Here is a 25,577-nt window from a genome sequence, read left to right on the forward strand (position 1 = left end):
ATGGCTGAAGTGTTGTGTTTCATGGATATTCTGTAAATCACTAAATGAATCATCTGTTCTTAGAGAGCTGGTTATTTCCTTTCATTGTTATAAACAGCTCATTTATTAATTTCCTGTTTTCTTTTCTCTCTTTTTGTTTTCTTCTTCTAATCAGAATTCTAGAAAATGCCACATTCTTGCCCCTTTTGTCTCCCTTTTGCTAAGACAGTGTGAGTCACAGTCTCTCCCGGTGTTAGTATGTAATTTGTCCTGAACATAGATTTGTTGTGACTCCTATCTACATCATGTTTCTCTTTGAGGCAGTGACTGCTTGTTTTCCACAGGAGAGTGGTGCTGCTCTGCAGTTAAAAAAACAAGCATTACGCAGAGAGTGTTCCCTGAGTGCATTGCTTACACATGTTCTCTCTCCCTTCCTGTCCTCCAGCGGGGAGGCTGGTCTCCAAGAAAACATAATCATAAACAAAGTTCTCTGGACACCTACGGATTGACAATGTGGTGTATTTTTATTTAAAATGACTATTCACTTGTTATGTGTCGCAACCTTGACCGTTTATATCCACCATCCTTTTAAGTTGGTCGGGTAATAAAGAAGTGACTACTTCTGAATAGTTGGTCGGGTAATACAATGTAAAGTAATAAATGAATGGCTATGTATATATCATGTATATATTGAAATGCATTGAAGAGTAGGTTTTAAGCGACATATGGGCTTCTGATGCTGCTCTTCCCTCTTATGGTTTGATCACTGGGTAGGAGAAGTTGTCATAGGAATCAATATAGAGTCTTAGAGAAGCCAGTGAGTGGTGGGTCTTGACTTTGTTGTGATGAATCCTTGCAGGTGGCTGAATACTGTCTAAAATCTTAGTAAAATTTCTGTTCAGTGCATCATAATAAAGATAATTAGAACTCTATTTAATTAAGACCATGGGCTGGTGCCTTCTCTGAGGAGGAGTCAGATAGGGTGCAAGATGTGTTGAGGATGAGATGACAACCATTGGTCTCCTACTGTTCACAAAAAGTAGGAGAGCTGGGGCCAGAGAGCTGAAGTCTCCAAGCTGCCCACGGTGCAACTTTAGCCCAACAAACCTGAAAAGCATATAATTTGTGCTGAGTTCCCGTCTGTTTTATGCTTGGCCATCCATTTTATTGTGATGATCTCCATTGTTTAGTTATGGCAAAGAAGGCAAAGAACTGAAATGAAGCTTCTGCTGTTGAACTTTCTTTTCATTTTTTTTCCGCACGGGCAGGCATCAGGAATTGAACCCAGGTCTCCGGAATGGCAGGTGAGAATTCTGCCCCTGAGCCATCGTCACACCGCCCACTAAGAGCTCATGAATACAGATCAGAGGGCAACTAGTAACAGTTTGGGAGAGAGACCACACTATATAACTGAATGACAAATAATTAGACAAAAGTTGTCAGTCATTCAGCAGATGTTCATTCAAACCTGCTGTGGACCAGGGTCTGTTTTGGGGATTTAATAATGAATATGACACAATTTTCTGCCCACAAGGAGCGAATGTGTGGTTCAGTTGCTGAACAGAGTTGCCCCAGGTGAAGGAAGCTTAGGTTCCTCACAGCTACAGAGTGCAGGAAGCAAAATGCTAACAGGTGTGAAATGAAAGCGGACGTGGGGTCAGGGACTGTCGGGAAGGGGAGGTGAGCAGGGAGCTGGGGGATGGGTCATGGATGGAGGCGGGTGGGGTCAGGACAGGTGTGGCACCTGGAGCATCTCCAGCAGTGCAGGCGACATGTGGGTGGGTCTCACTGCAGGCTGCCCTGGGGCTCCAGGCCTGCCTGCACGTCCCCGGAGGTCCTGAAGGTCAAGCTCTCCTGACAGTGACACGCTTTCAGAGGACCCTCAGAATCTGGACAGAGTTTGCCTTACTCTAGACCAGTGCCGCCAAAAGTGGGGTCTGCCGATGAGTCTAAGTATTGGGAGTATTTAGAAACTTCCATAGCCACTTGATATTGCAGCCACATCTATGCTTGCCATCTGCAAATTTATTTGTTCAAGGTGAATAGAGACCAGTCTGGGCTTTGTGGACATTCCACACGTAAATTCACATCCGGCTCTGCCTGTGATCAGTCATGGGCAGGAGGCCCACAGACCTTCCTTAGTGGAGAGAAATGGCATGAAACAAAAACGAAACAGAACAACTGGTCTTTCATGGCAGTAGTTTGAGATGTGCCACTGTAGACCAAGCAGGAATATAGTGGGAGGTGAGCCATGGGGTATAAATGAATGCACATTTAGTTATCATATTCCTGTTTCACTTCAGGTCTTTGCCAATGTGGAGAATTTCTCTTGCCCCATGTGTTCTTTTCTTTTTTTATTAGAGAAGTAGTAGGCTTACAAAAAATACAGCATTCCCATGTACCTCCCTCCCACCATCCAGTTTTCTCCATTATTGATACTTGGCACTAGTGTGGTAACTTTGTTACCATTTATGAAGCACTATTAAAATTATATTATTAACCATAGCCTGTAGTTTACATTAGGGTTCACTGTGTTGATTTTCCTATGTTTTTTTTTGTTGTTGTTGTTAATTTTTATTCTGGTGGCATATATACAACATAAACCTTCCCCTTTTAACCATGTTCAAATATAATTCCCCTTTTAACCACATTGAAATAATTACATTCACAGTGTTGTGCTACCATCACACTAGCCATTACCCAAACTTTCCCATCAGGTTGAAGAGAAACTCTGAACCAGTGAAGCATTAACTTCCCATTGCGTCCCCCTCTCCTGGCCATGGTAACCTGAATTTCTTGTTTTTGACCCTATGAATTTGCTTATTCTAATTATTTCATATTAGTAAGATTATATACTCTTTGTCCTTTTGTGCTTGGCTTATTTCACTCAACATGATGTCCTCAGGGTTCACCCATGTCACATGTATCAGATCTTTGTTCCTTTTTTATGGCTAAGTATTATTCCATTGTGTGTATATGTTACAACTGGTTGACCTATTCATCGGTTGATGGACAATTGGGTTGCTTCCATCCTTTAGCAATGTGAGTAATGCAGCGATGAGCATTGGTATGCAAATATCTGTTCAAGTTCCTGCTTTCAATTCTCTTGGGTAAACAACTAGACGTGGGATTGCTGGGTTGTACGTAATTCTATACTTAACTTTCTGAAGAATCACCAAGCTGTTTTTCACAACTGCTGCATTATTTTACATTCCTGCCAACAATGAATGAGTGTTCCTCTTTGTCCATATCTTCCCCAACACTTGCTATTTTCTCTTCTTTTTTTTTTAATAGCAGCCTAATGGGTATGAAATGATATCTCATTGTGTTTTTGATTTGCTGCCCTGATGGCAAATGATAGTGAACATTTTTTCATGTACTTACTGTCCATAAGCACATGAAAAAATATGTATTAAAATCTTTAATTGGGCTGTTTGTTTTTTGGTTGTAGAGTTTAGGATTTCTTTATATGTTCTGTATAATAAACACTTATTGGATATATGGTTTCCATTATTTTCTCTGATTCTGTAGATTGTCTTTTTACTTTCATGATGGAGTCTTTTGATGCAAAAAAATTATAATTTTGATGAAATCCTATTGTGTTGGTTTGAAAATGTTATATACCAGAAAGGCCATGCTCTTTTAATCCAGTTTTATGAGTGCAGACTCACTGCATGTGGGACCTTTTGATTTGATCATTTCTATGGAGATGTGACCCCACCCGTTCAAGGTAGGTCTTACTTAGCTTGCTAGATCCTTAAAAGAGCAGACAGACACGTTTGGAGATGCAGAAGGAAAGCCCCCAGCAGAAGCCAGAAGGACCCACGAGAGCTGAGAGTGCCTTTCTGAAACCAACACAGGTTCACAGGAGAGAAGGGTCAGCAGACATCGCCACATGCTTTCCCATGTGACAGAGGAACTCTCCGAGATGGTATCCTCTTGATGGTGCCTTAATTTGGACATTTTCACAGCCATTGAATTGTAACTTGTACCTTAGTTAATTCCCTTTGTAGAAGCAAATTCATTTCTGGTATAATGCATTCCAGCAGCATTAGCATACTGAAGCACCTGCTTATCTACTTTTTCTTTTGTTCTTTGTGCTTTGAGTATAAAGTCTAAGAAACTATTGCCTAACACAAGGTTCCGAAGATGCTTCCCTGTGTTGTCTTTTATGAGTTTTATAGTCTTGGTTCTTATGTTTAGGTCTTTGATCCATTTTGAGTTAAATTTTTTATGTGGCATGAGGTAGATACCCCCTTTATTATTTTGCATGTGGATATCCAGTTCCCCAGCACATTTGTTGAAGAGGCTACTGTTTCCCCGTTGAGTGGACTTGGCACCTTTGTAAAAAAATTAGTTGGCCAGAGATGTGAGGGTGGATGTATTCTTTTTTTTTTTTTTTTTTTTTTTTTTTTTTTTTTAAAGGAAAGACAGAGAGAAGGAAGGAAGGATAGAAGGAAGGAAGGAAGGAAGGAAGGGAAACATTTTTTTTTAAACATTTTCTTGTTTTTTATTGTATTCTGTTTCTCCGTTTTTGTTACATGGGCTGGGGCCGGGAATCGAACCGAGGTCCTCCGGCATAGCAGGCAAGCACTTTGCCCGCTGAGCCACCGCGGCCCGCCCGGATGTATTCTTTTTAATTGACATTTTTCTCTGTACAGTCTATAAGTTGCATACCAGTTTATACAATTTTTTAATTTAAAAATAATGCTATAGTATTTTGTTGTGTTAACTCACTACAGTTTCTTAACTCCTCTATTTGTGGCCATTGCTACTTATTTCTGTCATAAATAGTGCATTAGTGAATATTTTTATACATATTAGTTTCTTTTTTTTTTCCTGTCTTTTTACTTTCTGAAGGGAACTAAAGGGAAAATACTGTGCCGGTGGGTCACAGTTTTATTGCCCTCTAGCCCAATCTCATTGCTGAAGATCAAATGTGTTTATATTGTAGTAGATCTTCAGGTTTTCTGACATATGTGGTTTTAGGCTATGTAATTTCAATAATTTTTGCTAATTTAATAGGCATATAATTTATTTTAGGAGATAGTGAAGCTGTGTTATTTACTTGTAATATTTTCTCACATTTAAAAACAAATGGTCTTTTAAAACAATCTCTTATCAAAATGAACCTGAATGGTTTGGATATAAGCTTTTATTCAGTATACTTTACATATTTCCCCATTTTGATTTTGTTTTTATATTTGTTTCATGGCATATCATGGTATAAAACTTATTAGTGTTTACATTTTCATACTCAGCTATCTCATCTCTGATCCCTTTTATTTTTTTGACTGTGTATTATCTCATTCTTTGTAAATGGGATAAATATACTGTTTACACACTATATAAATATACTTTTCTGCTCTTTTTTAGTTTTTAAAATGCACATTTCTTGGCTCTATCTGTACCTTATTATGGTGTTTTTAATACAGTAATACAGTACTTATAATTAATCTAGATGTGGGTCTAGTTTGATTTTCTACCATATTGATGTCCAATTAACTTTTATCAGTGATTTTCCCCTATTTTTGTGTTGTTTGTGGTTTGACATGCATTATGGAACTATCATAGAATTAATATATTTCTGGAATATCCATTATTATGCCAGTTTATTTAAAAAATTTAACTCCAAACTATATGAATTTCATTTGTAACCTATTTTAATGTGATAAAGCACCTCACTGCCATTTTCTTAAAAAAATTTTATTGTGTATTCTGCTCTCTTATACTTCCAGTTGCATTTCACTGTCAATAGGTAAAGTTCTCTAACCTGCTTTATTGCTTGGCTGCACTTTTTGGCATATAGAGGCAAATGCTGTACTGTGTTTTTTAGGGTATTGATCATATGGGTATGAGGCTGGTTAATGAGAGCATGAAGTTAGGGGCCTGAAACTTTTAAAGTCAATTAATATTTGGTGCACAATTTGTAGTTTTGGTAGCACACTATCTGGTTTGGCTTGTATGGTCAATCTATTTGAACACTGTGATTGCATGGTATCTTGAATAAGAAGTGAGAGCTTGTTGGTTTGTACAGGTTAGTGTGATGCCCTGATACATCATAGAGTAATTTAGGTAGAGAATAAAAATTATTTGCAAAGTTCCCTTAGGGGAGAAAGGAGGAAATATTAAACTCCCCCATCTGGGAAATTCCTGACATTGTTGCAAGCAGTGGGGACAACCAATTTAATAGGCCAAGCCCTTGATCTTGGGGCTCACCCTTATGAAACTTATTCCTGCAAAGGAGAAACTAAGCCTACTGATAATTATGCCTCAGAGTCATCCCCAGAGAACCTCTTTTGTTGCTCAGATGTGGCCTCTCTCTCTAAGCCAACTTGGCAGGTGAACTCACTTCCCCCCTACATAGGACATGACTCCCAGATCTTCCTGGTATGTGGGGTCTGACTCCTGGGATGAGCTTGGGTCCAGCATCATGGGATTGAGAAAGCCTTCTTGACCAAAAGGGAGAAGAGAGAAATGAGATAAGATAAAGTTTCAGTGGCTGAGAGATTTCAAACAGAGTTGAGAAGTTATCCTGGAGGTTATTTTTATGCATTATACAGATATCCCTTTTCAATTTATGGTGTATTGGAGTGGCTAGAGGAAAGTACCTAAAACTGTTGAGCAGTGTTCCAGCAGCCTTGATTCTTGAAGATGACTGTATAACTATATAGCTTTTACAGTGTGACCATGTGATTGTGAAAACCGTGTGGCTGACACTCCTTTTATCCAGGGTATGGACAGATAAGTAAAAAATCAGGACACAAATAATTAAATAGGAGGGGAAATAAGGGATAAAAAAAAGTGAGTAGATTGAAATACTAGTGGTCATTGAGAGGGAGGGGTACGGGGTGTGGGATGTATGAGTTTTTTCTTTTTATTTCTTTTTCTCAGGTGATGCAAATATTCTAAAAATGATCATGGTGATGAATATACAACTATGTGATGATAAAAAATTGATTGTGGTGATGGACTATTGATGATACTGTGAGCCTTTGATTGTATACTTTGGATGGATTGTATGCTGTGTGAATATATCTAAAAAAAATTGCATTAAAAAAAGAGTCAGCTTACTTCTGATCCCTGGATGTAAACCATTCACTGTGTTTTGGTCTCAAGGGAATTGGGAAAGTTTTATCAGCATAGACTTGTCATCATTAATGAGATAAGCTGTTCAGAGCACATGCTATGGAGTGTTGACTTTGTATGTGAAAAAACAGTTTATTAGAAGACCAATATTTAGACATTCATAAGGCAAGTCAGGTAATAAATAGAGGGAAGAAAGGGTATATCATTTACATTGAGGTGTTTAGTCTTTTTTGGGGGTAGCTTTTAAATGATTTGCTCTTTTAGTGTGTATATATTTAGAACTTCTGGGAAGCCTGCTTTGCAGTGCCTTATCTCTGCAGCCACAGCAAGGATGTACATGAGCTGCTTTAGCAGTCAACCTGCATTGTAGACATTAAGATGTCTGGTTTAGTTTGCCAATGCTGCTGGAAAGCAATACACCAGAAATGGGCTGGCTTTTATAAAGGGGGTTTATTTAGTTACACATTTACAGTTCCTCAGAGCAAAGGTAGCTGGCTTTCCTTTGGCTTTCTCTGTCACATGGGAAGGCACATAGTGGTGTCTGCTGGGCATCCCTTCCAGCTTCTGGATGCAAACAGCTTTTCCAGGATGGTTCCTTTCTGCATCTCCAAATGTCTGGGTCTGTGTTGGCTCTGAGCTGTGAACTGAGTTGTACTGGCTGGGCAGAGCTGCTGAGCTCTCTTCTGACCTCTCTCTTTTTAGCCTCCAGTTAATTAAATTAACCCTCACTATTTGTGAAAGGCACTCCATTTAGCCCACTGCAGATGTAATTAGCCATGGATGAATTTCACATGCTGATGATTTATGTCCACAGCACCAGAATACCTGGGCACTATCACCTGGCCAAGTTCACGCCTGAGCCTAACTGCTGCAGTGCCCGTGCATGTTTATAATAGAATCCTTTCCTATGTGGCCATTAGTCATTGAGTTCCAAAGAGTTTTTGTTTTTGATTAGGAACTTTGTGGCAATATCACGTGGTCAGAAATTGACAATGAATGATTGGTGTCTTAACTTTTTATTAAATACGTGAAAAATTATTGGTAATGAAATTAGCAAACATTAAGATTTTTCTAGAAATTACTTGATAAACTCTTGCATTAGATAACTGTGCTTTATTTTTCTTCAGAAAAATGTGGCACTTCAACATTTTTCTTATTTCTGATTGCTAATTTCTTGGTTTCCTAAATGCTTTTTTCCCCCTGATGAATTAAAATTGTCACCCCCACTCCTGTGTCCATCAGACTTACTTTTTCTTCCTTCTGCATGTTACCCCAGTTATAAAATAATTTCGATAATAGGAGCCACATGTAGCACATGGAACTTTTTTTTCATTAAAAGTCTTTATTTTGTTTGTTTCATAGGAACCAAGGTGTAATAACATGGGAATCAGTTGTTTGCAGGATACCAATACATAGAAACAGAATGATGAAAAAGAAGTCAACTTAGTTGTATTAAGAGAACAAAAGAAGTGGATTTAATTTTTAACTAATTAAAAATATTTTAACTATAAACCTTAACAAACAAACATTCTTGACATACAAACGTTCCTTACATGGTGTACAATCAGTGGCTCATAATATCATTACATAGGTGTGCATTCATCACCATGATCATTTTTTTAAATATCTGCCTCTCTTCAGCAAAAGAATTAAAAAAGAAAAAACTCATACATACCATACCTGTTATCCCTCCCTTCATTGACCGCTAGTATTTCAATCTATTCAATTTATTTTAGCTGTTGTTCTCCCTATTATTTGTTTATTTTTTATCCATATTTTTTACTCATCTGTCCATGCCATAGATAAAAGGAGCATCAACCACAAGATTTTCACAATCACACAGTCACATTGTAAAGCTATATCATTATACAATCATCTTCAAGAAACATGAGTACTGGAACACAGGTCAACAGTTTCAGGTACTTCCCTCTATCCACTCTAATACACCATAAACTAAAAAGGGAAAATCTGTATAATGCATACAAATAACCTTCAAGATAACCTCTCGGCTCTGTTTGAAATCTCTCAGCCGCTTTATTTTGTCTCATTTCTATCGTCCCCCTTTTGGTTGAAAAGGTTTTCTCAATCCCTTGATGCCTAGTCCCAGCTCATCCCAGGATTTCTGTCCCACATTGCTAGGGAGGTTTACTCTTTGGGAGTCGTGTCCCATGTAGAGTGGGGAGGGCAATTTACTTGCCATGTCGACTTAGAGAGAGACCACATCTGAGCAACAAAAGAGGTTCTCTGGGGGTGACTGTTAGGCATGATTTTAAGTAGGCTTAGCCTATCCTTTGCAAGGGTAAGTTTCATAGGGGCAAACCCCAAGATAGAGGGCTTGGCCTGTTGATTTGGTTGTCCCCACTGCTTGTGAGAATATCAGGAATTCTCCAAATGGGGAAGCTAAATTTTTCCCCCTTCCTCCCCATGTCCCCAAGGGGACTTTGCAAACACTTCTTTATTCACCGTTCAAATCACTCTGGGATTTATTGGAGCATTTCACTAAACTAGACAAATTAACAAAATCTCATGCCCTATTCAAGGTTCCATGTACTTATGAAGTTCAATTAAACTGACCATTCAAGTTAAATTAGGACATGCACTAGTCAAAATATAAATTTTACACCAAATAAACATTTCTCCCTTTAGTCTCACACAGAAATTGAAGTTTTAAAATATGAATGACCATCTGTTTTCAACACTCTGCAATACTGACATTTTCCTTTATTCTTCCTTATGCAAAAACATTTTTTAATTTGTACATTTAATCACCACGATTGTACACTCTAGGCATTCCTAAATTATACCATCTCAGTCTTTATCGTCTCTCTTTCCTTCTGGTTTCATACGTGCCTCCAGCCCTTCTCCCTCTATCATTCTCACATTCAGCTTCATTCAGGCACATAGAATTTTTAATTCATAACAAATGATAAGCAATGTTTATGTAATGTTTATAGCACAGAAAGCACACTCATTTGTCTCTTTTCCTTTGGACTTCAATGCAACCCTGGGAAGTGGGAATTATTGCTATAGCCGTATGTACAGAAGAGAACACTGAAGCTCAGAGAAATGTATGATGGCCTGCCTTAGGCCACAGTGCTGGTCAGTGGCAGTTCAGGACCTCTTATTTCAGTTCCCATATTTTCTCCACCATATCCTATGATTTGATTTTTCAATTGAGTTTGAGTTTTATTTTAATGGACAAGAATTAAAGTGGTAGACATTTTGACCACAATATGTGGTGCTTAATTTAATGGGCTTAATGAATTACTGACTGTTATGATGGTGCCATATATTTTTCTTCTTAAGTGTATGACTAGGCAATAGAATATCTTTATTTGAAAGATAATTTTTGAAAATACTTTCTTAGTATGTTGATCAGATGAATATAGTATGCTGTTTCTAGTAGTAGAAATTAAGTTTCTAATTTTATTCAAGTGATTTCATTTAAAGGGAAAACATATCTGGAAAGACAAGCTATATATTATAATTATGCTTTTTTTTGGATGCCATTTTACAGTCAAGTTTTAAAATTTCATTTGGAAGTGTTTGTTGCTAGTGTGTAAAATTGCAGTTGATTTTTATACATTAACCAGTTTCTCATGACCTTGCTAAGTTCACTTACTAGTCCTACTAGTTGTTAGTTTTACTGCTTGTAGACTCCTTAGGGTTTTCCATGTAAATGCTGATGTCATTGGCAAATATTGACTGTTTTACATCTTCCTTTGCTATCTTTGCACTTTTTATTTTGTGCTCTTGCTTAATTGTAATGTGTAAGCTACAGTAAGAGACACATTTGAAATAATGTGATTATAATGTACCTATTGTAACAAGGTTCTTTTATGTCCTGGCTTATAAACCATATACAATGTTGGAGAGTTTTAAAAAATTCTTTTTAATAAACAATCTTGAGTTTTTGAACTTTAAGAAATTTACTGCTTGTATATTTGAAATAAGTATTAATGTCTATCTTAATATTATAATTTTCTACAGAAAAGTTACGTTGAAACATAATGTAAATGATGGACTGTAGTTAATAGTAATTGTAACAATATTAAAGGTAGCACACTAATGCCAAATGTTAAAAGTGGGATAAGTATATGGGAATTCTGTATTTTCTGCATGATCTGCATGACCTACAACTTTTCTAATAAAAAGAATTATTATTTTTTTTTAAAAACTGTGGTTAAATAAATCACTTGCCCAAGTTCACAGAACTTGGAAGGGTAAGTTTGTATTTGAATCTATTTCTCATAACAATCAAGGATGCTGTTCACATTTTAGCTACTTGGCTTATCTACTCCAATTTCATCTCTCTTTTTCTCCTATTTTTGCTTAATATGCTTCTGTGTAAACTTAGCCTATAAAATTAGCTATCCTGTATGTTAGGTAGATCATTGAAAAGTATTGGCAAAGTCCCTTGAGAGACTGGAGGAAAAATATGAAATTATTCAACTTTCCCATGGGGAACCCCCTGATACTCTCTCAAACATTTGGGATTCTCACGTTAACAGGCCAAAGCTTTGATCTTGAGGCTTGTTCTGATGAAACCAGTTCTGTAACAGGGAAACTAAGCCTCCCTATGATTATACCTAAGAGTCCAGAGAACCTCTTTTGTTGCTCAGATGTGGCCTCACTCTCTAAGTCCAACTCTGCAAAGAAAATCATTTCTCTCTTCCCTATGGGGGCCATGACATCCAGGGGTGAAAATCTCCCTGACAATGCATAACGTGACTCTCAGGGATGAGCCTTACCCTGACACTGTGGAATCGACAATGCCATCCTGACCAAAAGGGGGGGAAATATAACAAAATGTACCTTCACCACTGTCCATGATCAAAACTTTTCATCACCCCAAACAGGAACTGCACCAGTTAAGAATGAACTCCCTATTCCCTACCTCACCCTGACCCCTGGTAACCTGTATTCTAGTTGCTGACTCTAGGAATTTGATTATTTTAAGTGTTTCATATCAGTGAGATCACACAGTATTTGTCATTTTGTTTCTTGCTTATTTTAGTAAACAGGATGTCTTCAAGTTTCATTTATGTTGTCTCATGCATCAGAACCTTGTTCCTTGTTACAGCTACATAATATTCCACTGTTCGAATGTACCACATTTTGTTTATTCATTCATTGGTTGATGGACACTTGGGTTGCTTCCGTTTTTTGGCAATTGTGAATAATGCTGCTATGAACATTTTTCAATGTGCAAATGTTTGTTCAAGTCTCTGCTTTCAATTCTTTTGTGTATGTACCTACTAGTGGGCTTTTAGGGTCATATGGTAAATCTACACTTAACTTTCTGATAGTCTCAGCTTTTTTAAAGACTGTGAAATGGAAATAATAATAAGCAGCTTAAGTTGTTAGGAGGATTAAAAATAATGCATGAGAAACACCTGGCATACACTGGGCATGCTCTCATGTGTAGCTATGACAGCTATAGGTATCCACCCTTCACTACCTACTTATTGTTAGAACTTCCTTATTGAATTATTGTTATAATTTGTTATTGTGCGCTGTCAAATATCATGTGTCACTAAAGGGGGTGGGGAGCCATGCCTTTTGGATCTTGTCCTGCTAAAAGTTTATAAATGTTTATATTCTTGGACACGTGCAGTGTGATGAATGGGGAGTAACTACGGTCAAATATTGCAGTGATGGTAGACCCATTGCTTGCCACCAGTCTTCTATCCCTTGTCTCTCCCCTCACCTCATTTTAGAGAGCTAGGCAAATGGCTTATTTCCTGGAGGCCTCCGAGGATTAGCCTGACTGAGTGAGGCCAGCACTCAGTGCTCCGAGCATCCGGCCATGTGGGGCTGTGGAGCTGTGGAGCCGTGGGATGGGGGGAGCACTGCAGGTGACTCCAGAAGTCATGAATGACCTTTTGCCCCGCCTTGTCGTCGTTGTCCTTCCCTGCCCTTTTTCGGTAACAAGACTACTTGGTTAGCTGTCCTTGGCTAATGCTGTAACCTGTCTCTTTCTTTTAGAATTCTGAAGGTGGACTCTATGTATGCATGAACACATTTTTGGCCTTTGGAAGGGAGCATGTTGAAAGGCATTTTCGAAAAACTGGACAGAGTGTGTACATGCACCTGAAGAGACATGTGCGAGAGGTGAGAGCCACACTTTTGGAGAATGAGCCTTGTGGTCCTTCTTGCGGCATTGTCCTAGCATGGGTGGAGACTTAGCTATGCCCTGGACACTTCCGATTACCTTTGATCCTGGGAAACAAAAACAGCCCTAATTGCAGATATTCACTGATTTCCCCGAATCTTATCGTAACCAGTTTTATTTTCCTACCCTCTAAACCTCTGATTAGACTTGTTAAAAACACCTGGGTTGAGTGATTTAAAATTATTTGTTTATGCCTAAAAATAGAGGAAAGTACACAAAAATAATGCCAGGAATACTTATGGACCCCAAAATCAGAACTAAAACACATGAACAGTGCTGGATATTTTTGCTTCAGATTTTGATTTAATGAAAGAAAGAGTTTTCCTGAAAGTATAAGTCCCCTTAGTTCCTCTCCCTCCCCAGAGGGGTCTCGCTGTGAATTTGTTGTTTTTTATTCCCATCCGTGCTGTTATACTTTATTTGTGTATTCCTGAACAATACATACTGTTTTACAGGTGTAGGTAAATATTATCATAGTGCTTCCTATAATTCTGCATAGGGCTTTCTCTCTCAACATCTTTTTTATATTTACCCGTATTTTGTGATGCATCTAGATGTACTTAATCCATTTTAATAGCTGTTTGCTATTCCATCCTATAAGTACCTTGCAGTTTATTATTCTTTTTTCCTACTGATGAACATTTAAACTTATTTCCATATTTTTGCTCCTCCAAACAATACATTAGTTAACATCTTTATAAGTTTCTCCTAAGGGCACATGTGCAGGATTTCTTTAGGGAATATATTTAGAAGGGGAATTATTGGGTTATTGGTATACTTATCTTCAGTTTTACTAGATCTTGCCAAATTCCTCCCCAGAGTGGCTGTACCAATTTACATTCCTGTCTACAGTGATTATGAATTCCTTTTTTCACATATCCTCACAAACACTTGATATAGTCAGATTTTTAATTTTTCCAACCTAATGGTCATGATGTGGCATCTAAATATTTGGCATTTCCTTCTTGGAGGGTTGCACATCTTTTCATATGTTGATAAGCCATTCTGTTTTTCTCTTCTCTGATTTTCCTATTTATATTTTTGGCTTTTTTCTCTTTGGGTTTATTTTTTACTTATGTGTTCAAGGAGTTTTTAAATTCTGGATACCATACCTTTATCTGTTACATGCACAATTTTCTTACTGTTTGTGGCTTGTCTTTTTACTTTATGAATTATTTTGTTGAATAGAAGTTGTATATTTTGTTGCGGTTAGATTTACTAAACATTTATCTTATGAGTTGTACTTTTTGTATTTAGTCTAAGAAATTGTTTCCCAGCTTGAGGTCATAAAGATATTTAGTCTAATCATTGTTTTTCCTTAACAATTAGGGCCTCAGGCCATCTTTAATATAGTTTTATAGTCTGAAGTATGGGAATCTACTTTTGATTTTTGATATTAATAACCAGTTTACCACTTTTGACAGAGTAGTGCTTCCTTCCCAACGACTTATCATGTCATCTTTTTATATCTTAACTTGTTGTTCACACCCAGGTCTTCTTTGGGGTGGCCAGTTCCTGGTCCATTGATCTTATTTATCTCTGCATTGGCGTAACAAACCTTGATATATTGTGGAGCAGGAACTTTTTCTTTATTCCTTTTTATCCTAGAACTTTCCTGGGTAGTTTTAAACTTTTGTTTTTCTGTGTATACTTTGGAATCAGTTTATCTAGTTAAAAAGTTCCCGTTGATCCACATAAAGTAATAGATACACTAAATACATCCCAAATTGGGATGTATCCTTTAGGGGTCTTTTCTTGTACTGCACTAAATACATTCCAAATTGAAGAACATTTTGAGTAATGTGAATTTTTAAAAAAATTTTTTTATTAATTAAAAAAAATACAAGAAAGAAACACAAATATTCTTAACATATGATCATTCTGTTCTACATTTATAATCAGTAATTCACAATATCATCACGTAGTTGCATATTCATCATCATGATCATTTCTTAGAACATTTGCATCAATTCAGAAAGAGAAACAAAAAGACAACAGAAAAATAAAATGAAAACAGAAAAAAAATTATACATACTATACTCTTACCCCTCCCTTTCATTGATCACTAACATTTCAAACTAAATTTATTTTAACAGAGTAATGTGAATTTTAATGACCAGGTTTTTAGATGTCATTTGGTATTGCTCTTTTTTGCACTATTTACAATTGGTGCTTTAAAACATGTGAACATTCTTTTTTTTATTTTCCTTCAGCATTTCATGCATAGAAAGCATCCTTTAATGGGCACCCTTGTATACTTCAAAATATCCTAATTTAATGGAGAAATGAACGATGTTACAAAATGATTTTGCTTTTATTGCTACTCATCAAATACTATTTCATGTTAAAAAAAGTTCCTGTTGAGTTTTTTTTTTTTAACATGGGCAGGCACCAGGAAACGAACTGGGGTCTCCGGCACTCAGGTATGGCAGGTGAGAACTCTACCTGCTGAGCCACTGTGGCCCACCCATCTGTTGAGATTTTTAATGCAATCTCATTGAATTTGTAGATTAATCTGTAGTTGATATCACTCTATACGCTCCATGAGGGCAGGGACTTCTGTGTGTTTTGTTTACTGCTGTGTCCACAGCACTTACCAGTGCCCATCACATAGTAGGTGCTGTATAAATCCTTACTGAATGACTTTTCAACATGCTATATATCCTATCTGTTTGGGTCTTTTTGTGTCCATGAATAATATATTGTAATTTTCTTGGAAGGTACTCATGTTTTGTTAGATTTTTTCCTAGGTATCTTAGAATTTTTATCACCATTGTTATGTATATCTTATTTTTCTTAACATTTTCTAATTGGTTGTTATGATTAATTGGGGGCTGTTACTGATTTCCAAATGTTGATTTTATATTTAGTAATATTGTTCAACTATCATTTTGGTTCTAATAGTTGGTAGAGTATTCTTGGATCTTCAAATGCTGATTTGAATTTCATCTAATTTCTTACTCCTGCCTACTATTCTCTGTTTAAGTCCCTAACAAAGGAGGGCCTCCAAAATTGGACAGTGGGTAAAGGGAGATAGGCCAGGAGGTCAGAGAAGCATAATCTTAATTTTTAACTGTTCAGGAATTAAATGCTGACCTAACATTATATGATTTTACACTCACTACTCCTTTTAGCTGATACAGTAAAGATACATAAGGAGTTCTTATGGAGTTGGATTTGCCCCATATGTCCTAGTGTTAGGTGACAAAAGTTTGGGAAACTGGAAAAGCGAAAAAGGAACTAGGCCCCCAGGACTTGAAATAACTTGCTCAGGGTCACAAAGTTAGCGGCAGAAATTTAGAATGGTGGTAATCTGGTACAATTAGCTCCATCTGCCTGAGAAATATTAAGTTGAATATTTTGTTCTCTAATCACACTCCCCACCCCATTTTAGCTCCTTCACATGTTTATTGCTGGTTCTACCTGTTATTTTACCTCTTGGAGTACTAGATTTGTGTCTTGTCCATCTGCCAGTCCCACCCTGCTTGTTTACCCTGCTTCTCATGATGCATCACTTTCAACACTCTCAGCAGCAGCTCCCTCCACCATCCCCTCATCTTGTCTCCTTAACTATCAGTCAACCCTTTAATGCCACTCTCTGCTTTCAGGCATGAGCTGCTCCTTGAACCCCCATGCTTCCATGCAGGTGCAATCAGGTCAGATTCCTGGTCTTCTCCCTTCTTCTGGGCCCTCTCATTGCCTAGCAGGTTTTCTTAAGGTTATACCTTCTTCCTCTCTCCTGGGTGGCCATACCAGACTTTGGATGCTTTCCTCAAGACCCTCTACCAAACTTCTGTACCACAAAACGGATGGCTTAAAACAGCAGCAATTTGTTATCTCCATACATGGTGTACAATCAGTGGCTCACAATATCATCACATAGTTGTGTATTCATCACCATGATCATTTTTTAGAACATTTGCATCACTCCAGAAAAAGAAATAAAAAGAAAAAAGAAAAACTCATACATACCATACCCCTTATTCCTCCCTCTCATTGACCACTAATATTTCCGTCTACCGAATCTATTTTAACCTTTGTTCCCCCTATTGCTTGTTTATTTTTTATCCATATTTTTTACTCACCTGTCCATACCCTAGATAAAGGGAAAGTCAGACACAAGGTTTTCACAATCACATAGTGACATTGTAAACACTATATCTTCGTGCAATCATCTTCAAGAATCAAGGCTACTGGAGTACAGCTCTACAGTTTCAGGCACTTCCCTCTAGCCACTCTAATACACCATAAACTGAAAAGGGATATCTATATAATTCATAAGAATAACCTCCAGGATAACCTCTCAACTCTGTGTGAAATCTCTCAGCCACTGACACTTTATTTTGTCTCATTTTTCTCTTCCTCCTTTTGGTCAAGAAAGTTTTCTCAATCCCTTGATGCTGAGTCCCAGCTCATCCTGGGATTTCTGTCCCACATTGCCAGGGATGTTTACACCCCTGGGAGTCATGTCTCATGTAGTGGGGAGGGCAGAGTTCACCTGCTGTTTCGGCTTAGAGAAAGAGGCCACATCTGAGCAGTAGAAGAGATTCTCTGGGGGTGACTCTTAGGCGTAATTTTAAGTAGGCTTAGGCTATCCTTTGCAGGAATGTTTCATAGGGGTGAACCCCAAGATTGGGGGCTTGGCCTGTTGATTTCATTATCCCCACTACTTGTGAGAATATCAGAAATTCTCCAAATGGGGAAGTTGAACATTTCCTCCTTTCTGCTCATTCCCCTATGGGGACCCTGAAATACTTCTTTATTCACTGTCCAAATCATTCTGGGATTTATTGGGGCATCACACTAACCTGGACAAACCAACAAAATCTCGTGCCCTATTCAAGATTCCCTGTACTTATGCTGTTCAACTAAACTGACCATACAAGTTAAATTAGGAAACATACTATCCAAAATATAAATTTTGCACCAAATAAACATCTCTCCCTTCAGTCTCACACAGAAGTTGAAGTTTTAAAGTATGGACCATATCATCCTTTACTCAGTCTTCTGATGTACCTTAGTCCTATCCAGTTCAGCTTCATTCATATCTCTACTCAATGCCTGATTACTTTTTCAAGTTTTTAACCTGTTCGTGTATGGGGTGCTGTAGACTTCCACAGCTTCAGAGCTCTAACTCTGAGTCTCAGGTGTCATGTAAATACCCAGAGTTTCTGGGAACAGTCAGGTTATAAACAAACAGCTCAGTATCTCAGAATTTAGAAATAACAGTCACAACTCCTGAATAGATGTGACTGCTGTAAGAGCTTACAATCTAGAACCCTTTACAGTAAGTCCCAACCTGATAACCCATGCTCTCAACTTTAGTTCATTGAGTTTTTATATTGTAGTTAGTCCATATGATTGAGGCATGATAATATTTGTCTTTTTGTTACTGACATTTCTTATGCTGACTGACGCAGGAGCAGAGGTGATGATCTTTGGAAGAAAGACAGCTTCTTTTTTTTTTCTAAAGTAAGTAGATGTAATCCAAGTCTAAGGTATAAATATCACAATCAGAGAGAGCCTCATTTTCTAGCAAGTCTTCATGCAACTTTTCTCCTTTCTCACTCCACTGTTGTACAGGAATGGAGAGGGCAGTGAAATCAGAACTATTAAGAAATGTTCATAAATTTCTGTAGAGAGATTTCAAGTGACCTCCAAGATTGTTAAATGTGCTTTTGATGCAGGTTTAATTTCATTCCTTTTAGTGATTGGTAAGGGGAAGGGAGAGGACAGAAGCTCTCAGGCTTTGGACAAAATGGATTAAGAGGGACATTATGCACTTGGCATCAGTATTTGAGGGACAGGTTTTTTAGCTAACATGAGCTGTAATTTTCACATTCCTAAAATGTGAACTATGAACCTATGGTAAAGCTGTAAAGACTTAATGCAAAAAAAGGTAAAAATAAAAAAAAAATGAAAAACTTTATGCGAGAATCACAAAGATGAGTCAGCCTTCGATGTCAAATAATAAAATGTGGGAACCTAGGGCTAGTGAGAAGACAAAGCACAGAATCAGCAAGTGAAAGGCAAGGACATGATGTTATTGTAACATATAGCAATTTGAAAAGATTTGGGGTTAGACTCACACCATAGTGTGTTGAGAACTTGCTCTTTCTATTAACTGACAAACATAACGTATGGAAATATGGTTTTAGCCATTTGAGACAAAAATTATTATAATCCTATTTGAGAGTAGATTTTTTTGTGTGTGTGAGCATCAGAAGGGTAATGGATGGCCTCTTCTAAATAACCACCTAATGAGCATTTATTTCTTTGCTGCCAGGGACTTCCAGCATAGGCAGAAAATGCACAAAGCTTAGGATGCCGAACGTAGCCATCAATTGGCACTCCAGAGATGTACAGAAAGGTTTATTTGTGAATAAACATTTATGAATATTTATCCAATCTTTAGCAGTAATTGTTGAGTATGCTGAGGGCCCAGCACTGGGGACTCAGTGGGTAAAGCCCTCCGTGAGCTGCCATCCTGTTTCCCGAGTCTCTCCATCATTGGGCAAGGACTCCATGCTCTTGGGGGCATGTGCTGTCTGAAGTTTAAGAATCTACTTTACCTTGATCCCTGCTTCCTTACTTCCCTTTTCAGAAGGACTTTCTTTCTAACTTGGTGAAAATAATCAGGTGGAACAATAGCACTGCCCCTTCCCCTATGTCGTTCAGCTAGGCCAAGTTCTTCTTTATCCTGAAGTCTCTAGCCCAGGTTAAATATTTCCTCTTGCCTTTTATAAACACTGGGAACCTCTGGGATCTACTTTTCCCTAATACTGTTTATTCCATAGGCTGCATTTTAACAATCTCTTGTTTTCTTTTTAGAAGGTAAGAGGGGCATCTGGTGGAGCTTTACCCAAACGGCGGAATTCCAAGATATTTTTAGGTAATGTAAACAGTTTCTGGATTCTCTCTCTCTGTGTACCTATGCATGTTTGATTTGGAATAATATGTTGTTTATTGCTCTACAAGTTAAGAATGAAAGGAATAAATTAAAATTGAGACTGTCCGACTTTACTATAAGTTTGTTTAGGATGCTTTTAGCACTGCTTTCCCTGTTGTGTTTAGTGCTTTGAAAGCAATTAAAGTGCCTGGGGAGTAATAGAATAATTGTGATTCTGCGTTTGGTCTTTTTGGTGTTGTTATTGCGTTTAATGAAGAACCAGGGTTTTTGTTGCTGTTGTAGTTTAAATTAGCTAAACTACAGACTTTATTTGGAGTTCACCATTTTCTCCACTAATATCCTTTTCTGGTCTAAGATCCCACTTAGTTGTCCTGTATTTTTAGTCTCTTCCAATCTGTGATAGCACCTCAGTGTTTCTTTCTCTTTAATAACTGTGACCCTTTTGAAGAGTAACACTCAGTTGTTTTGTAGTGTGTACTTCAGTCTGGGTGTGTCTGGTGTTTTCTTGTCCTACACCCGGGGTTGTGCATTTTGGCAAGAGTCCCACAAGGGTAAGGTGTCTTTCGGAGTGCACGTGCTCAGGGTCCAGATGCGTGCTTGCACAGGTGACGCCGGCCTTGCACCTGCCCAGGTGGGTGTCTGCCATAATCTCCACCATAAAATGACAGCATGGTTAATGTACCTCGTGGGCTGCAGTTGGAGACTATGCTGATGGCCTGCTTCTCCCTAGCGTTCTGCCCCCTAATTTCCGTGTTCCTCCACTGGGCCTGCCTGCAGCAGTTATCCCTGTGGTGTTTGCCTGATGCTGGTTTTCTGTTTCCTTTATTCAGAAGAGCCAGTTTTGCTTATAAAAATGAGTGCCGCTTTTTGTGTTGTGTATTATGATCATATTTCCTATTAAACTTCTGATATGGTTTTTCCAGGAAAAAAAGTGATTTTGTAATTTTTGATTAAGTTCACATTCCTGAATGCTTTTGAAAGGCAACTTCAAAATTGTTTGCTTAGTATGATTCCATTTTAGTAAAAAAATATATTGTATACACATATACAAATATGTGTAAATGTGTATGTACATGTATATATGTATGCATGGGTGTGTCTATATAGACTATGTGTGTGTGTGTGTATATATATACACATTTATGTATATAAATAACTGGAAGAATATACCCCAAATTGTTAACAGTAGCTCTTTCCTGGTGATGGAATAAGGTAATTTTTTATTTTCTTCCTTTGGCTTATCTGCATTTAAATTTGTTTCTATAACAAACATATGTTACTTTTGTAATAAAAAGATGTATTAATTATTTGAAAATTAGACATTGATGATAACCACGAAGCTGAGTTTCCTTCCTAGTTTGATTCTCAGTTACTATGAGCTGACCTCACTTGCTGTCTTCTCTCCTGACTTTCAGCTTGTGCTTTTCTTGATGTGGTTTGTCTGCCATTGACTTTTCAGCCCTGGCCAGTCTTCCCTACTTCTCAACCCATCCTTGGGCCACAATCCAAACCAACCAAGCAAACCTAACCCAGCTTAGAATGAGCCCCCACGTTGAAATTATTTAATATGTTCTGAGGTTTTGGTTGTTAGCTTTTTTTTCACACTGCCTTCCCTTAATAAAATGTGACTTCTTCCAAATCATGTGTCTTCAGCATGCATTCTTAAAAGTGGAAATAATTAAACAGTTCAACTTCAGGTTGTTTTCTTCATTATTTTCTGGGCCTAAAGAGGAAGTAGGCTGCCCTCTTGTCCTTTAACCTTTGTGTCTTTTACTCAAAAGACCTAGACATTTGATTTCTCTAGTGACTATTTTGTGGCAGAGGAAATTGTTAAGAAACAGTTTAAAAATTAATCAATAGCTAAGCCCCGAGCTTTTGTGCTTTATATGTGTAGACCTCTTCCATTGCTTCCTGGGTGTTTAACCCACCATTTCATTTCACTGGTGCTTTTTCTCCAGGCTACATCCTGTACACTCAGCATTCCATATCTTAGAAAACCCTAAGACTCACAGCCTAGCAAATAGAAAGTGTTCTATTCAGACTGTACCAGTTTTTTTTTTAATTAAATCTGAATGCCATTAGAGCTCTGGGGCTTGCCCTAGGCCCCATTTCTCCCTCTTGTTTTATATCTAGGTGCTTCATAAATATATGCTAACTAGTTCATCCCAGTAAGAATTTGGTTTTGCACACCCTGTTATATAGCCCCCTCAACTGATGCTTCTTGTTTCCCAGTAGCAGGCACTTTTCTCTTGTCACACTGGTCATAGCTCTTTATTTACGTTGATGTAGCCTGTAAATTAATTTCAGTGATGTTACATCTGGCTTATGTAACAGAAAGCCTAACATTTCGTTGATTCAAACAAAATAGACATTGTTTTAGTTCCCTCGGCTGTGAAAGCGAATATCATGAAATACCATGAACGTATTTGCTCACAGTTTTGAGGGCAAGGACATGTCCAAACTGAGGCATCATCAAGGCCATGCCTTCTCCCTGAAGACGATGGCACTCTGGGGCTGGCTACTGGTGATCCTTGGCTCCTCTGTCACATGGGAGTGCACATGGTCTCCTGGTGCACTCCCATGTGACATCTCCATGGTCTCCATCTCCTGGTCTCCTCCTTCTTTTCTGGGTTCCATTTCAGCTTCTTGCTTCCTGTGCTCTCTCTCACGTATGAATTCATTCTCTTTATAAAGATCCAGTAATAGGATTAAGGCCCATCATGATTGGGCTGGGCCATGCACAGCTTAACTGAAGTAACCTCATCAAAAAATCCTTCTTAAATTGGCTTTATACCCACAGGAACGGATTAAATTTAAGAACCTGTTTTCCTGGGGTACATATAACTTCAAACCACTGCACATGTTTTATTTCTTTCTCATGTAGAATATACCATAAAGCAGCAAGTCCAGGCTTGCTCCACAATTCACTGTAGTCTATGATTTACAACATTCAGTGCTTCTTGGTCCAAAATGGCTGGTGGAACTCCAGCTATTACATTCCTATTCTGGAAACCAGGCAAGGGAAAGGTGGAAGGAGAAAATGCTCATCTCCCAATGGAGTCACCTTCCTTTTGTCAACCTTCTCCTAAACCCCCATGCTACATTTCAGTTTATACCTCTCTGGTCAAAACTTAGTCACTGTGGTGTTTCCTAGCTGCAAGGGATACTGAAAAGAAAGTCTTCAACAGGCTTCATTGAATAAAGTTGGGTGTTTGTTACCAAGGAATCAAGGAGAAAAAGGATATTGGGAGGCAGCTAGTAGCCTCTGCCACAGACTCCTTCCTGCAAAGGGACATTGGGATTATTCTCTCCAAGGACGGGAAGAGAACTCAAAACTCTGTTGCAATCTCTCTTTGTTTCTTGAACTAGAAAATACCTTTTCACTTAAACTAAAATGTAACTATGATGCCTGTCTTCTTCTCCCTCATAAAATAGGGGTAGATGTCTAATACCTTATTTTGGATTGAGACTTTTTCTCCATTTACTTGATGACTCTGAATAATTCCTTTTCTATTGACTCAACAGTGACATTGGAATCACTGAATCATCCAGCTGTGACTTTCAGTATTGGGAAACTGAGGTCATTAGCAGGTGCTGAATAGCTTGCCCTGGAGTCTCCTGGGCAATGTCCCGCCCCTCAGTGGTCAAGTCACTTTTGCTTCCAGTTATTTTGATCTTCACCCAAGTGAAGTGACAGGGATCCTTCCTGCACCTCTATCTTTAGTTTGTTGAAGAGACTGTATATAAAGTGTTTCCTTTTTTTTTAACATCACAATTATTGGTAATTTTTTCTCATTTAAATTCTATATTTTTGATGCATTTAGGGTTTTTTTTTTTTTCCACATGGGCAGCCTCCAGGAATCGAACCCAGGTCTCTGGCATGGCTGGCAACAATTCTGCCCTGAGCCACTGTTGCCAGCCCTGCATTTAGGGTTTTAAAAATATTTTTAAAATATGTAACAGATGGACAAAGTAGAAAGTTCAGAATTGAACAGTAAGTCTCTCTCTGTCCTTCCCCATCTCCCAGGCACTTGGTTATTTTTTCTAGAGATAAATAATACTGTCTCTCTAGTACATTCTTGTATATCGTACATATCTCTCCAGAGACAGCCTGTGCGAATGCAAGCACACCTGTGAGTATGTGTACTTGTATATGCAAGCACACCTGTGCGTATATATATATATATGCGTATGTGAGCACCTGTATGTGTATATGTGTATGCAAGCACACCTGTATGTGTATATGTGTATGCGAGCACACCTGTATGTCTATATGCGTATATGAGCACACCTGTGAGTATGTCTGTGTGTATGCGAGCATACCCGTGAGTATGTGTATATGTGTATGCGAGCACAGCTGTGAGAATGTGTCTATGCATATGCGAACACACCTGTGAGTATGTGTCTGCGTATGTGAGCACACCTGTGAGTATGTGTATATGTGCATGCGAGCACACCTGTATGTGTATGTGCATGCGAGCACACTGTATGTGTATATGTATATGCAAGCACACCTGTGAGTATGTGTCTATGCATATGCGAGCACACCTGTGAGTATGTGTCTATGTGTATGCGAGCACACCTGTGAGTATTTGTCTATGTGTATGCGAGCACACCTGTGTGTTTGGGTATATGGGTAGAGGCAGTCCTCCGTCCCTGTACCTTTGTCTTGGCATTTAGTAGTGCATCTTGGAGACTGGCCCATGTGTGTATGTGTGGAATTACATCACTTTTCCTGGCTGTGTTGTGTGGATGTACATGATTTATTTAGTGAGTACCCCACAGGATGATACTTGGGTTACTTTAATATTTTGTACTGTAAGTGTTTCAGCAGTGGATATCCTTGTCTATATGACTGTTGCGTCTGTGTGCATATATAGTAAATTCCTCATTGGAACTGCTAGATCACAGGGTATGACATAGAGATGGTCTCAGTTTTCACTCCAACCGGCAATGGAAGCTTATTTTCTTCATAGCCTCACCCATCAGGCGTCTTGATAAATTGTGATCTTGACCTCACCGTCAGGTGAGAAACAGCAGATACCATTTAATTTACACGTGTCTTATTAGGAGTGAGGAGCACCCTTCCATGTGCTTAAGCGTGCCTGCTATTTCCTTTCCTGTGTAGGTGCGTTCATGTCCTTTCTCATCCTTCTGTGGGGTCGGGCGCTTGTGCCCTGCTCTGAGATTACAGGACCATGCGGCTGTGTTTTCTTCTTTGTTCAGCTGAACTCAGCAAGGATTTAGCGTGTACCCAAGTGCTTGCTCTCTACTCGGCTTCGGGCAGACCTGAGGCCCCCGGCGGGTGGGGGTGGGGTCCCCCTGTGAGTGGGGTGGGGGCCTGCACACGGAGCTCCAGCAGTGGAGGGCACGTGCCCGCAGGGGCTGGGCGCCGCTCTGCTGTGGCCTGGCATGGAGGAGGTC

General features: G+C 38.5%; 1 protein-coding gene across 1 annotated transcript in view; it reads left to right on the plus strand.

Moving 5' to 3' along the window:
- Nucleotides 1–25,577, plus strand: part of USP13 (ubiquitin specific peptidase 13) — a 127,679-nt gene that overhangs the window by 17,881 nt on the left and 84,221 nt on the right. The window contains exons 2-3 of the mRNA XM_077161137.1: nucleotides 13,057–13,182; nucleotides 20,075–20,135. Of these exons, the coding sequence (XP_077017252.1) occupies nucleotides 13,057–13,182; nucleotides 20,075–20,135 (187 nt within the window). The remainder of the gene's footprint in view (nucleotides 1–13,056; nucleotides 13,183–20,074; nucleotides 20,136–25,577) is intronic.

Source organism: Tamandua tetradactyla, chromosome 5, assembly GCF_023851605.1.
Source record: "Tamandua tetradactyla isolate mTamTet1 chromosome 5, mTamTet1.pri, whole genome shotgun sequence".
Classification (NCBI taxonomy): Eukaryota; Metazoa; Chordata; class Mammalia; order Pilosa; family Myrmecophagidae; genus Tamandua; species Tamandua tetradactyla.